Source organism: Sciurus carolinensis, chromosome 3 (assembly GCF_902686445.1).
Source record: "Sciurus carolinensis chromosome 3, mSciCar1.2, whole genome shotgun sequence".
NCBI lineage: Eukaryota > Metazoa > Chordata > Mammalia > Rodentia > Sciuridae > Sciurus > Sciurus carolinensis.
In genome coordinates this window covers 110,667,710-110,680,224 of record NC_062215.1, presented here as the reverse complement: position 1 = coordinate 110,680,224, position 12,515 = coordinate 110,667,710, and the positions used below count along the sequence as shown (strand labels likewise).

The 12,515-nt window shown below is 37.9% G+C and overlaps 1 protein-coding gene across 1 annotated transcript in view; it reads left to right on the top strand.

Moving 5' to 3' along the window:
- Positions 1 to 315, top strand: part of Itgb6 (integrin subunit beta 6) — a 121,132-nt gene extending 120,817 nt beyond the window's left edge. The window contains exon 21 of the mRNA XM_047544414.1: positions 20 to 315. Within this exon, the coding sequence (XP_047400370.1) occupies positions 20 to 31 (12 nt within the window). The 3' untranslated portion in view covers positions 32 to 315. The remainder of the gene's footprint in view (positions 1 to 19) is intronic.
- The last annotated feature ends 12,200 nt before the right edge of the window (positions 316 to 12,515 follow it).

Below are 12,515 nucleotides of genomic sequence, written 5' to 3'. Positions count from 1 at the left end.
ATTCTTTTCATTTACTCAGCACAAAATCTGAAGTTCTGGATACTTCTATGACCTCCTCTGACTGCCTTGCTAGTCTCAGTCTGGGGTCAAAGAGAAGAGCAGGAAGAGGCAGCCACAGAAGGCAGTGAACAGCAGGAATGGGCATGATGGCTGCATGGTGACAATACTTACACCATTAGCCTTTTAAAAACCGCCTGGACATTAACCTGAACTTAAAATTAGCATACTACAGTAATGCAGCTACATCATGTTTATAGCAGCTCAATTCATAATAGCTAAACTATGGAACCAACCTAGATGCTCTTCAACAGATGAATGGATAAAGCCTATCCCAAAAAACCAAAGGCTGAATGTTTTCCCTGATAAGTGGATGATGATACATATGGGGCAGGGGGGTGGGGAGTGAGAGAAGAATGGGGGAACTTTAGATTATGTAGAAGGAAATGAGAGGGAGGGGGATATGAAAAATGGTGGAATGAGACAGACATCGTTACCCTATGTACATGTATGATTACACGAATAGTATGAATCTACATTGTGTACAACCATAGAAACAAAATGATGTATCCCATTTGTGTGCATGAATCAAAATACAGTCTGTAAAAAATTTAAAAATAAATAATTCAAAAAAGTAAAATAAGGGAAAATCAGAAAAAAAGAACATGAAGATTAAATGAAAAAACTGACTGATACAAATCCCTTGACCTTCTATTAATTAATTAATTTTAAAATTATTATTATTATCATTATTATTATTATTTTAGTACTGGGGCTTGAACCCATGGGTTAACCACTGAGCCACACATTCCCAGTCTTTTTTTTTTTTTTTGAGACAGAATCTAACTATGTTACTCAGGGCCTCACTAAGTTGCTGAGACTGGTCTTGGACTTATGATCCTCCTGCCTTAGCCTCCAGAACCTCTGGGATTACAGATGTGTACACTGTGCCCAACTATTTTAAAAAATTTTTTTAAAAACACAAACTTACATAAAAGTCATAGATACAACAGAAAGAACTTTTTTTCCTAGACCATTTAAAAGCAAGTTGTGGACATGATATATCGTGATATCTAAATGCTTTAGCTTGTGATCAGTTATTAATTACAAAAGTAACATTAGAGTAGGTAAACCTTGTGGCAACCATCTTAACCAAATGATAAGAGTTAATATCACCAATAATGAGATAAATAAACATCCAGTGCTTCCTGATATGATGCACTAAGAAGGGATATTCTCCAAAGAAAATGACCAGTGCTGTTTAAAATCTTTTTTCTTTTTTTTAAGGGGAATGGTACCAGGGATTACACTCAGGGGCACTCAGCCACTGAGCCACATCCCGAGCCCTATTTTGTATTTTATTTAAAGACAGGGTCTTACTGAGTTTCTTAGTGCCTTGCTATTGCTGAGGCTGGCTTTGAATTCATGATCCTCCTGTCTCAGCCTCTGAAGCCCCTGGGATTACAGGTGTATGCAACTGTGCCTGGCTCTTTAAAAGTCCTAAAGAGTCTAAAAGAGTCTTAAAATCTGAAAGAGTCATTCAAGACAAAAGAAATAATGAAGATCTGTCCAAAATTGAAGGGGACTAAGGAGTCATGTCAACTAAGTGCAGACTGGGGGCCTGGAATGAATCCTTGATTTCAGAAAAGGAAAACTGGTGAAATTTCTAATTTTAGGGACGATAAATTAATTAATAGTATGGTAGCAAAGCTAATTATATAACTTTGATAATTGTACTCTAGCTACGTAAAACATTAATATTGGGGGAGCTGAGTAAAGGATATATGGTAACTATATGTCAACCATTACTACTTATTTGTAAGTCAAATAATTAAAAAAAAAAATTGACCTGGACATTGACCACAGTTAGAAAATACATTCTTTTAAATGTTGATGATTCATAAAGATTCTGTATCATTCTCATTCTATAGAAAACTAAATGGGAAAAAAATCCCCAGAGAGAAAAAGAAACAAGGATTGAATGAAATGTGATAAATAGAAATTCTCCTTTTTGTTAAATTTCATTATCCTCCAACAAATTCAACACAGCCACAAAATGCCTTTGTAGCTTCATGGTAGCTCCTTTAACAGGTCAGTTGGGCTGAGGCGCGTGAGCACTCATGAGCGAGTTCTGGATGCGACTTCTCCAGCTGGGAGGGTGGGTAACAGTGGGATGGACCCACAGCTTGAGCCAAGACATTGACTCCTTTTGGGCTGTGAGATCTACAGGGGGTTAAATGCCACCCCTCTATGATTTGGGGACATCTGAGTATGAACCCCTCTAGACTAGCAGCGGGTGGGAAACTTGATCTTCTGTTCTTTCCCCTGGATGCACAGCCCTCAAGAGTGAGTCGCATAACCCCAGAGCTTTTCCACCCAAAAGCTTTTCTGCCCTGGGAGTCTGGACTCAAAGGCATGCATTAGACCCACAAACACTTTTTGGTGTCATTGACAACTACAAGGCTTTACATCGCACAGAGGATCTTGTTCAGTTTGAAATATCAACTGACCTTTGCAATTTCCAGGTATATATTTTAGGAAGAACTTACTGCTCAGATTGTATTTGCTTTTTCAGCCTAAAATGTATTTACATTCATCACTTTGCATACTAATCAATCTGATCTGGTCAATATCCAGGGATATGGCTTCATGAAATGCTATTGTTTGTCAATAACTGACTAGATGAAAAGACATTGTCTTTATTTCTATCATCAGGATGACTTTGCTATACTGATAGAGGGGAATGTGTGTGTGAGTAAATACACATACAGATATTTCTTTCTTATTTTAATAGCTATTTCTTAGTATTAAATAGTTTGCATGGTTAGAAAAAATAGGTAACACTACTGTTCTCTTTTGGGGGGTACCAGGGATTGAACTCAGGTGCACTCAACCACTGAGCCACATCTCGGCTATTTTATTTAGAGACAGGGTCTCACTGAGTTCCATAGGGCCTCACTTTTGCTGAGACTGGCTTTGAACTCTCCATCCTCCTGCCTCAGCCTCCCAAGCCACTGGAATTATAGGCAAGTGCCCAGTGTTCTAAATACAGTACTTTTTGCATGCTAATTCATCCAGAGCTCACAATGACCCTAAAGGGTGGCATAATTATCTCCTTTTTTACAAACAAGGAAAATGAGACACAGAGATGCTGAGTAACTTCCTCAGGACACACATCTAATAAGCTTTGGCGTGTCAGATGTAGCCTGACACTAGTTAAACTAATAAGGAAACTCTTAAATCCCTAATATACTATTGCAACAGGGAAAGATATCAGTATGATCTGAACTCAGATTTTTATTTGTTTAAAGACAACTGAGCATTTTGAGTGAACAGTAAGCTCGTAGAGAGGGCAGTGCATGGATACTCAGTAGAGTTAGGGAAATGGAAAAAAAATGTAGCGAGAAGGCTGTTGGTCCATGTGAAACTCACATGTGTTAACTGAAGCTAGACTCCTGTCCTCCCACAGAGGCTGAGATACAGGGGCCCTATCTTTAGGTGTTGGCTGAATAAACATAATTCTTTTGGCCGTCCTGAGAATTCTCAGGAAGGCACTGTAAGAACTCTTAGGGTCATCCTAGGATGTGGTGTTGAGCTGTTAAAAACTATGTTGATATAGTGATGGAGTCTTTATAGGCCAACATAGAGGTCTGGTTAAGAAGAGAGTTCAGAGGAGACTGCCTAGAGTTTGGTCAAGGAGGCCAGTATTTGAACTGAAGCATCCTAGATCTGAAATGCACACTCTTAACCACTCTGCACACTATCTTATAAATTCCAATTGAAGATATACTAATGATAAAAGCCACCATTTGTTGACTATCTGCTCTAACCAGTATTATGAAAGCATGTTATGTATCTTATCTTATTTGTGTCCAAGAGGCTTATTTTGTTTTTCTCTACTCTTCAGAAACTGAGTCTCAGAAAGCTTGAGGGATTTGCCTACAGTTACTGTGTGTGTAAGTGATAAAGGTGAGATTTGGACCTGAGCACGTCTTCCTCCAAACTCCTCAGTCTTCAGCCCCAGGTAGGCCCTAGAGGTCTCACCTCTGCTGTGTCCCTTCTTCTGTGTACAGGAAGGTGCTACTATTAATCCGCCTGGAGGAATATGTCTTAAGTTGCTTTCCCAGATGGAGTAACAGATTGGCCCTGGTCCATGTAAATTCAACCACAAGATTAGGATGAAATAAACACAAGATTAGCTACAAAATAAAGGCCCTTCCAGGGCATTGGGCTCTAACAAACCGAGTAAAGTCAGTTCTCATTCCATAACCCCATCTGCCAACCTTTCAATCAGATGGGACCGTCTACTGTGCACTTAGGTGTGAAGTCTTATCTCAGTATCATGAGTCCTAGGAAAAAGGTTGTTTTGTGGGGAGGAGATCTTAGCACAACAAGGAATCAGTTCTCAGCAGCAAAGACTTCCATTTGCACAGTGGCATTTCTGGAAAGGCTGCTGTTTATACTCAAATGGATGGAATTGGTTGCCTGACAGCAGACCCCCTCCTCCTATAGTGTCCTTGCCTTTGGGGGCTTGTGCCAGTGGACGCAAAGCTACATTCTGTGAAGCGCCCTGAATTCAAGTTTTAACCTCCTACTACCAAAAATGAAATGAAAGCGGCATGTTTTAATGTTACTTATTATTTCATAAAATTTTTTGAATAATAAACATTTTACTTCATATTCTCCTCTTTAAATAAAAATTTTATGCTCCTTGTTTATTCATCTCTTTCTGTAATAAATAACTATATTCTATTATACTCTGCAGAATACTATCAGTTTCATAAACATTGCAGTGGGATAATGAAAATTTAAATTAAGTAGACTGTTAAATGTATTTTGCTTACTTTCAGTATATTAAATATCCATTTCATTGATTTCAAGAAGTGAGTTGTATTTTGGAAACTTTTTTTTTTAACTAAGAGATGGAATTGGAGAGAAAAGATATAAATAAAAGAAGATTGAAAACACTGAGCACAATAAAAGATATGAACTTGTCATCATGGCAAAAAAAAAAAAAAAGAAAATATACAATGTTTTTCTTTCAGGCTTTCTTGGGCTTAGCCACATCGTGTTCAGTCATTGTTTGATATAATCAAATCTAATATTCATTTTAAGAGATAACCAATTCATGCTTTAATAAAATTCCACGATTCATTCAAAAACCTAAAAATGGTTTCAGTTTCAGATGGACACAGAAAAGCACATATTATAATTTTTATGCTGTAGTTGCCAAGCAACTTTATCATCACACAAAGTTATCATTTAATATCCTTGATTTAGAAGTAGTCAATAACTGGTGGTGAACATTTGTGTCTTAATGTTACCTGCTGAGACGTTCACAGGAAAAGATGGCAACCTGATGACATGCCTGTCCTGAGTCTGAGCTACCCATATAGTCCCACCTATTCCCTAGGGTCGTTGTGGGAATAAACCGAAATCAGAGATTAAACCTTTGACATAATATGTTCACAGGGATCCCTGTGGTCAATGCATTCATCCACGAGGTGCCTCCAACCGTAACCCTCTTGAAAAAAAGTGGAAGCCCAAAGTTGGTGTCTAAGGTATATTTGGAAACTGGTTAAGGGAGATAATAAAAAATAAGTTTTAAGAAATAACTGTGAAACACATGAAAAATAATAACAAAATTTTCTCTAATACCATGAATTAAACAACTCAGAACAAAAGTCAGATTTTAAGAGGAGAGTGCTGGTTCTGGGTAAATACGGTGACAGCTTCTAAAACCAACTCTTAGAAAGAGCATATATAAACTGAGTCTAACCTAATAAAATGATGGGGCCCAACCAAACCTCTTGAGGGCCTCTTGGAGACAAGGGGAGCCCAGAAGATAGGAGCTGCTTCCCAATGGCCAAAGACACTTGGTCCAGACAATGGAGCCTCATGCTGTGGAGCAGGGATGGGCAGCCTCTGTGCTGTAGATTGAACGGTGCCTGGAGAGAGGCAGCAGGGAACACAGTAGGTGATGGTAGGAGTTCAGCACAGGGGTGGAGAGTGGGGCTTATTCTGGGACTGAGCATGGGACAGTGGAGGCCACTGCCAAACTGCCTACAGGAGCACCGGCAAATTGCTGTGGGGCACGTGAGGTGACCCCAAAGGATTTCCAGATACCAGGGGTGAGTATGAGCCTCCAAAGAGCCCCTCGAGTCTTCTAGGTATCTGGTAAGGAATGCAGTCCACAAAATTCAGGTCTGAATGTCAAAAAGACTTCATTCATACCCACTGGCTGTTGACACTTGGAAAGGTTTGAGACCCAAAGAGCAGACTATTTGATAGGAGTCTTGACAAAGGAAAAACAATTTAAAGCAACATTTCTCAAATTAGCATTTGTAGACCCTTAGAGGTCATTGCTCAATTCTAAGAATAATTTCACAATAATGTGTCTTAGTCCTTTCCCTAACCAGTCCTCCCAGAGGGACAGCCCACAAAACAAATCACAGGCTTTTCTGAGAAAAAGCCTGGCACGGGGAAATTTGGGGAGATGGAGTAGGGAAATAATGTAGGTCATGAGGACCTACAGGCAAAAATAAGAATGCTGATGGAATCACAAAGCCACAGCTATTTATGATAAATAAAGAGGACAAGTGACAGATTTCAGATTTTGTTTTTAAAGAAACTCAAGCAATCAAGTCAGGACCAGTTTGGATTTGGGTTTAGCCTATCTTGAAAATAATTGCTCTTACTAATAAACAGGAATTTGCCTGAATCAAATGCACAAGTCAAAACACAGAAAGATTTAGTAAAAAGAGATGCACGGGTTTTCTGCAGCTCACATAGGTGAGTCACACAGTCCCCTCAGGGAGTACAGTTAAAGTCAAAGGACAGGGAAAATTCCAGAAGGTGGAGCATTTCAACACAGTAGGAGAGTGTGGGATGGTTTAGAAAGTACTTCCATGCCTTCTATGTCATTTGGTTTAAGTTCAGCAAACCTTTATAGAGCTCCTGGAGTGGAAGAAAGGGCACCGCCTCCGGATTTGGAAATCAAATCACTCGGAGAGTGAATAGTCTGCACAAACAGAGGTCACGACCCTTTGTGGAAATAAAGCAAGAGACCATCTTTGAATATATGATTGGGAGGTATGTGGAAACCCACAAACAGAATTTAGGAAACCAGAATAGACTGGGATGTAATTTCTGCAAAAAAGAACCAAAACAATTGATGGTATTTTTTTTCTATATGGTCTGAGGAAAAACATTATTGGTAAAAAGCAATGTTCTTCACGGAATCAGGAAGGAAAAGTTGAAAGGAGAATCTGGATTACAGAAATGTAGGGTTTGTTGAACATGCAAAAATCAGTAAGGAAATCCACCAAATTAACAAATCAAAGAGAAAAATCATATGATCATCCAACAGATACAGAAGCAGTATTTGGCAAAATTCAGCATCTTTTCCTGATAAAATATCTGATCAAACTAGAAATAGAAGCTGACAAAGAATATCTAAACCACTACACATCTAACCTAAACTGCTAAATATCTAACCACTGTGGTTTTAATACTAAAGCCATATAGTTGATGGTGAAAGACAAAAAGCTTTCCCTCTAAGATTGTAAGCAAGACAAGGTATGTCCCCTCTCAACCACTGCTATTCAACATGCACTTCCAGTATTGGACATTCTAGCTAGAAAAATCAGGCGAGAAGTAAAATAAAAGGCATCCAGATTGAAAGAGAAGAACTAAAACTGTCTTTATTCACAGAATACATGACTCTCTGTGCAGAAAATCTGCTGGAATTTGCAACAAACTTCTAGAACTAATAAGTGAATTTAGCAAGATGGCAGGATTCAAGAGTGTTATACAAAAAATCAATTGTATTTCTATACACAAGCAACAAAAATTAAAAATTTAAATTTTGAGAAACAATGTTATTTATAATAGCATCAAAAACAAAACTAAGAAATACCTAAGAATATACCTGACAAAATAAGTGAAAGACCTGTACATTAAAAACTACAGCCAGGTACAGTGGTTCATGCCTATCCTAGGGACTAGGCAGACTGAGGCAGGAAAATCTCAAGTTCAAAACCAGCTTCAGCAACTTAGCAAGACCCTAAGTAAATTAGCGAGACACTGTCTCAAAATAAAAAATAAAAAAGGCTGAGGGGTGGGGAGGAGGCAGGGGAAGGAAAGATAATAGAATGAGACAAACATCATTACCCTATGTACATGTATGAAGATGTAAATGGTATGACTCTACTTTGTGTACAACCAGAGAAATGATAGCTATACTCCATTTGTGTACAATGAATAAAATTAAAAGTAATAAATAAATAAATAAATAAAGGCTGGGGATGTGGCTCAGTGGTTAAGCACCCCTAGGTTCAATCCCTGCTACCAAATAACTAAAATAAATAAATAAAAGTAAAAACTATAAAATATTTTTGAGAAAAATTAAAGTAACTAAACAAATGGCTCAACGTTCCTCATCCACTGAGTAAGAAGATTCAATATTGTTAAAATGTCAATTTTCCCCAAATTGAGCTATATGATTCAATACAATGCTAATTAAAATCCCAGCAGAGTTTTCGTAGAAACTACTAAGCTGGCTCCACAATTCAAATGAGAAAGCAAAGCACCTAGAATAGCCAAACACTTTGAAAAATATGAACTGCATTGGAGGGCTAACCATAACTGATTTCAAGACTTGCGATAATACTGCCATAACCAAAGCAACATGGTAGTGATGTAAAGATAAACAAATACATAAGTGGAACAGATGATAGACTCCAGAAATAGACCTATTTAGAGAGCTTATTTTTGACCAAGATAAAAAGGCAATTCAGTGGAGAAAGGATAGTTTGTTCAGTACAGTGTTGGAACAAATGGATATTCATACATAAAAATGTGAACCTCATCGCACCCAAATATCATATCAAAATGGACCATAAACCTAAAAGTAAAAATCTAAAAAATATAAAGTGTTTTGGGGGAAATATAGGAGAATATCTTTGTGTCCTTGGGTTAGGCAAAAATTCTTTGGATTCAACACTTCATCCATGAAAGAAAATATTGATAAAGCAGTCTTTCCCAAAATCTAAAACTTATGCTTTTCAAAAGACAATATTAAGAGGATGGAACTATAAGACGCACTGCAAGAAAATATTTTTAAATTATATATCAGATCAGGAACTTATACCCAGAATATAGAAAAACTCTCAAAACTCATTAAGAAGAAAACAACCCAATGTGGGGAGGCGGGGGAGAGGAGGCAAAAGATTTGAACAGATACTCTGCCAAAGAAGATATGTGAATATCAAATAAGCACATGAAATCATTGGTAAAATTACTAGTCATAAGAGAAGTACAAATTTAGACCACAATAAAATGCCATTACACTCCTATTAAAATGGTTTAAATTTAAAAGACTGGCCATACCAAGTGTTGACAAATATATTCATTCTCGAGGGCTCCCTTAATATAGCATCACTAACTAGGTGGCTTAAACAACAGAAATGTATTGTCCCATAGTTCTGAAAGCTAGAAGATTAAGATCAGAGTATTGGCAAGGTGGATTCCTTTTGAGAGCTGTGAGGGAGAATCTGTTCCATGTCTCTATCCCAGTTCTGGTGGTTGCTGGCAATCTTTGGCACCCTTTGGCTTTTAGAAGCATTATACCAATCTTCATCTAAACCTGGTGATCTCCCTGTGTGCAGGTCTGTCTCTGTGGCCAAATTTCACCTTTTTTAAAGGACAGTAAGCATTTTGAATTGTAGCCCCTCTAGTATCCTCATTGTAACCAGATCTTTGGCAAAGATCACATTTCTAAATAAGGTCAGAGTTGCTGGTCCTGGGTGGTAGGACACCAACACCTTTTGGAGGGACACAGTTCACCCATCATGGCAAGAATGTGAAGGATCTGGAACATGACTGGTAGGAATGTAAAATGGTACAACCATTTTGGAAAATTATTTGGCAGTTCCTAAAAATTTAAGTGTATAAATTCAATATGATCCAGTCATTCTGCTCCCTGGTATTCACCCCTCGACAATGAAATGGCATGTCTATACAAGGATTCGTACGTGAATGTTCATAGCAGCTTTATTTTTAATACTCAAAACTAGTTGTTTTAATCAGGTTTTTCACTGTAAGACCTGAAAAGAACAACTGCAGAGGAGGAAAAGTTTATTTGAGGGCTCACTGTTTCAGAGGTCTCAGTTCTTAGATAGTTGACTCCATTCCTTGGGGCTCGAGGTGAGGCAGAACATCATGGTGGAAGAGTGTTGCAGAGGGAAGCAGCTCACATGATGAAGGAAGCAGAGAGAGGGACTAAGTTTATCTCTCCAAATAGATACCCACAAAGGCACACCCCCAATGTCCTACCTCCTCCAATCACACCTTCCCTCCCTCAGTTACCACTCAGTTGATCCCTATCAGGGGATTAATTCACTGATTGGGTTAAGGCTCTCCCAACCCAATCATTTCTCCTCTAAACCTTCCTGCACTGTCTCACACATGAGCTTTTGGGAAACACCTCACATGAAAACCATAACACTAGTAACACCCCAAATATCCATCAATGGATGAATGGGTAAATTGTGGTGAATTCATACAATGAACTACTACTTGGCAATAAAAAAGAATGAACTATTGATGAATCGATAACATGACTATGTCTCCAAATATGCTGAGTAAAATAAAGCAGACAAAATAGAATATGCACTGTATGAATTCACTTCCATAAACTTTTGGAATTTGCAAACTGATCTATAGTGACAAAGCAGTTCACTAATTGGCTGGGAGCTGGGGTGGAAGGGGTACAAGGAAGGGCTTTCTGAGGAACATGGGAACTTGCAGAACTGGTAGGGATTATTATCTTGATTATGGTAATGGTTTCATGAGTGTATAAATATGTCAAAATTCTCAAATCGTAAAATGTATAATTTATTGTTTATCATTAATACTTCAATACAGCTATAACAAAGGGCTTACATAATTTTATGTCACTAGATTCACTAATAATATCTTAAAATTTTTATTTAACATATCAATCCTACTTTTAAAAGTTGAGGTTCTGTTTGTTTATTAATAAAATATCAAATAAAGCAATTATGCAGAAATAAAACTACATATTATTTGATAAATATAATGCAGGAAAAATTAGGTTACATTCATGGATTCCTGGTCACTCGTCACCCATATCTTCCCTTTTTACAAAATGTACACATTTGACAACATGGTGATTCCTGTTTTAACCTAGAAAAAAAGCTAAGTTATAGGAAAGTTACTAGCATGCATTGTATGCTTCCTAGGAGAACTAGCAACCTAAATAGGTTCACCAATTGCTTAGGGCTCTAAGCACATAGCTTCTTCACAGAAAGCTACACTGGACTTTAATATTTAACCAGTTTTACAATATGGGTAGATGAACACCTTTGTCTATAAGTTTCTTTTTGCAGACCTATAACTATTTCATATCTAATCCCTATTATCTCTTCTACCCTGAGCTTTAGCATTTTGAATTGCTTAGAAATAAAACTTGACAGTTTCCAACCTTCCAAGCAAGCAAGATAGTAAAACAACAGTGAGTACACCTCAGGTTCTCTGTCTCCAATCTTTGAGGACAAGTTTCCCTCCAGTGAAATGGCTGTAGCTGCACTGCTTGTGTGGAGCATTTAACTCCCATTATTTCTCATCTTACAATAATCATGCAAGGCAAACTTTTATTGTTCTGCAATATGAAGGAGGAAACTCGGCCTGATTATATAATTTGACCTGGGTGACATAACTAAAACAATGGAAGAAAGATTGTTCACCCACCAGTTACAACCTGCTCTGGGTCTGCCTCCTCTTTCTCCCCTTAGCCACTCCTTCCAAGTGCCAACATGCCCACAGACTCTGTTTCCATTCCAGGATATTTTGCACAAAATCAAAAGATGCCAGTCCTGTATTTAATCATTTTTATTTAAAAGGAGCATTGGTGGTTATAAAAACTATCTTATATAGTTTCTGAATATTAAAAGGAATAGCCTATCTAAATTACTAGGAAATGATTACTAGATGATAGATAAACATCTGTTCATTCCCCAGCCTTTTGCCTTATGTTCTAGGAAAGTTACAGAGCCTGCGGATGATAACGAAGATGCAATGTGCTGGGCATGGTGGCACATGCCTATAATCCCAGCGACTTGGGAGGCTGAGGTGGGAGAATCATAAGTTGGAGGCCAGCCTGAGCAACTCATCAACAAAATAGAGTTTCTAGTCTCAAAATAAAAAAATAAAGATAATTGAGGGCATAGCTCAATGATAGAGGACCCTAGGTTTGATGAAAGGAAGAGAGAGAGAGAGAGAGAGAGAGAGAGAGAGAGAGAGAGAGAGAAGAAAGAAAGAAAGAAAGAAAGAAAGAAAGAAAGAAAGAAAGAAAGAAAGAAAGAAAGAAAGAAAGAAAGAAAGAAAGAAAGAAAGAAAGAAAGAAAGAAAGAGGGATGGAGAAAGAGAGGGAGGGAGGGAGGGGGAGGAGGAGGAAGGACAGAGGACACAAAGCCTGGGAAACCCTTCAGTGGAAT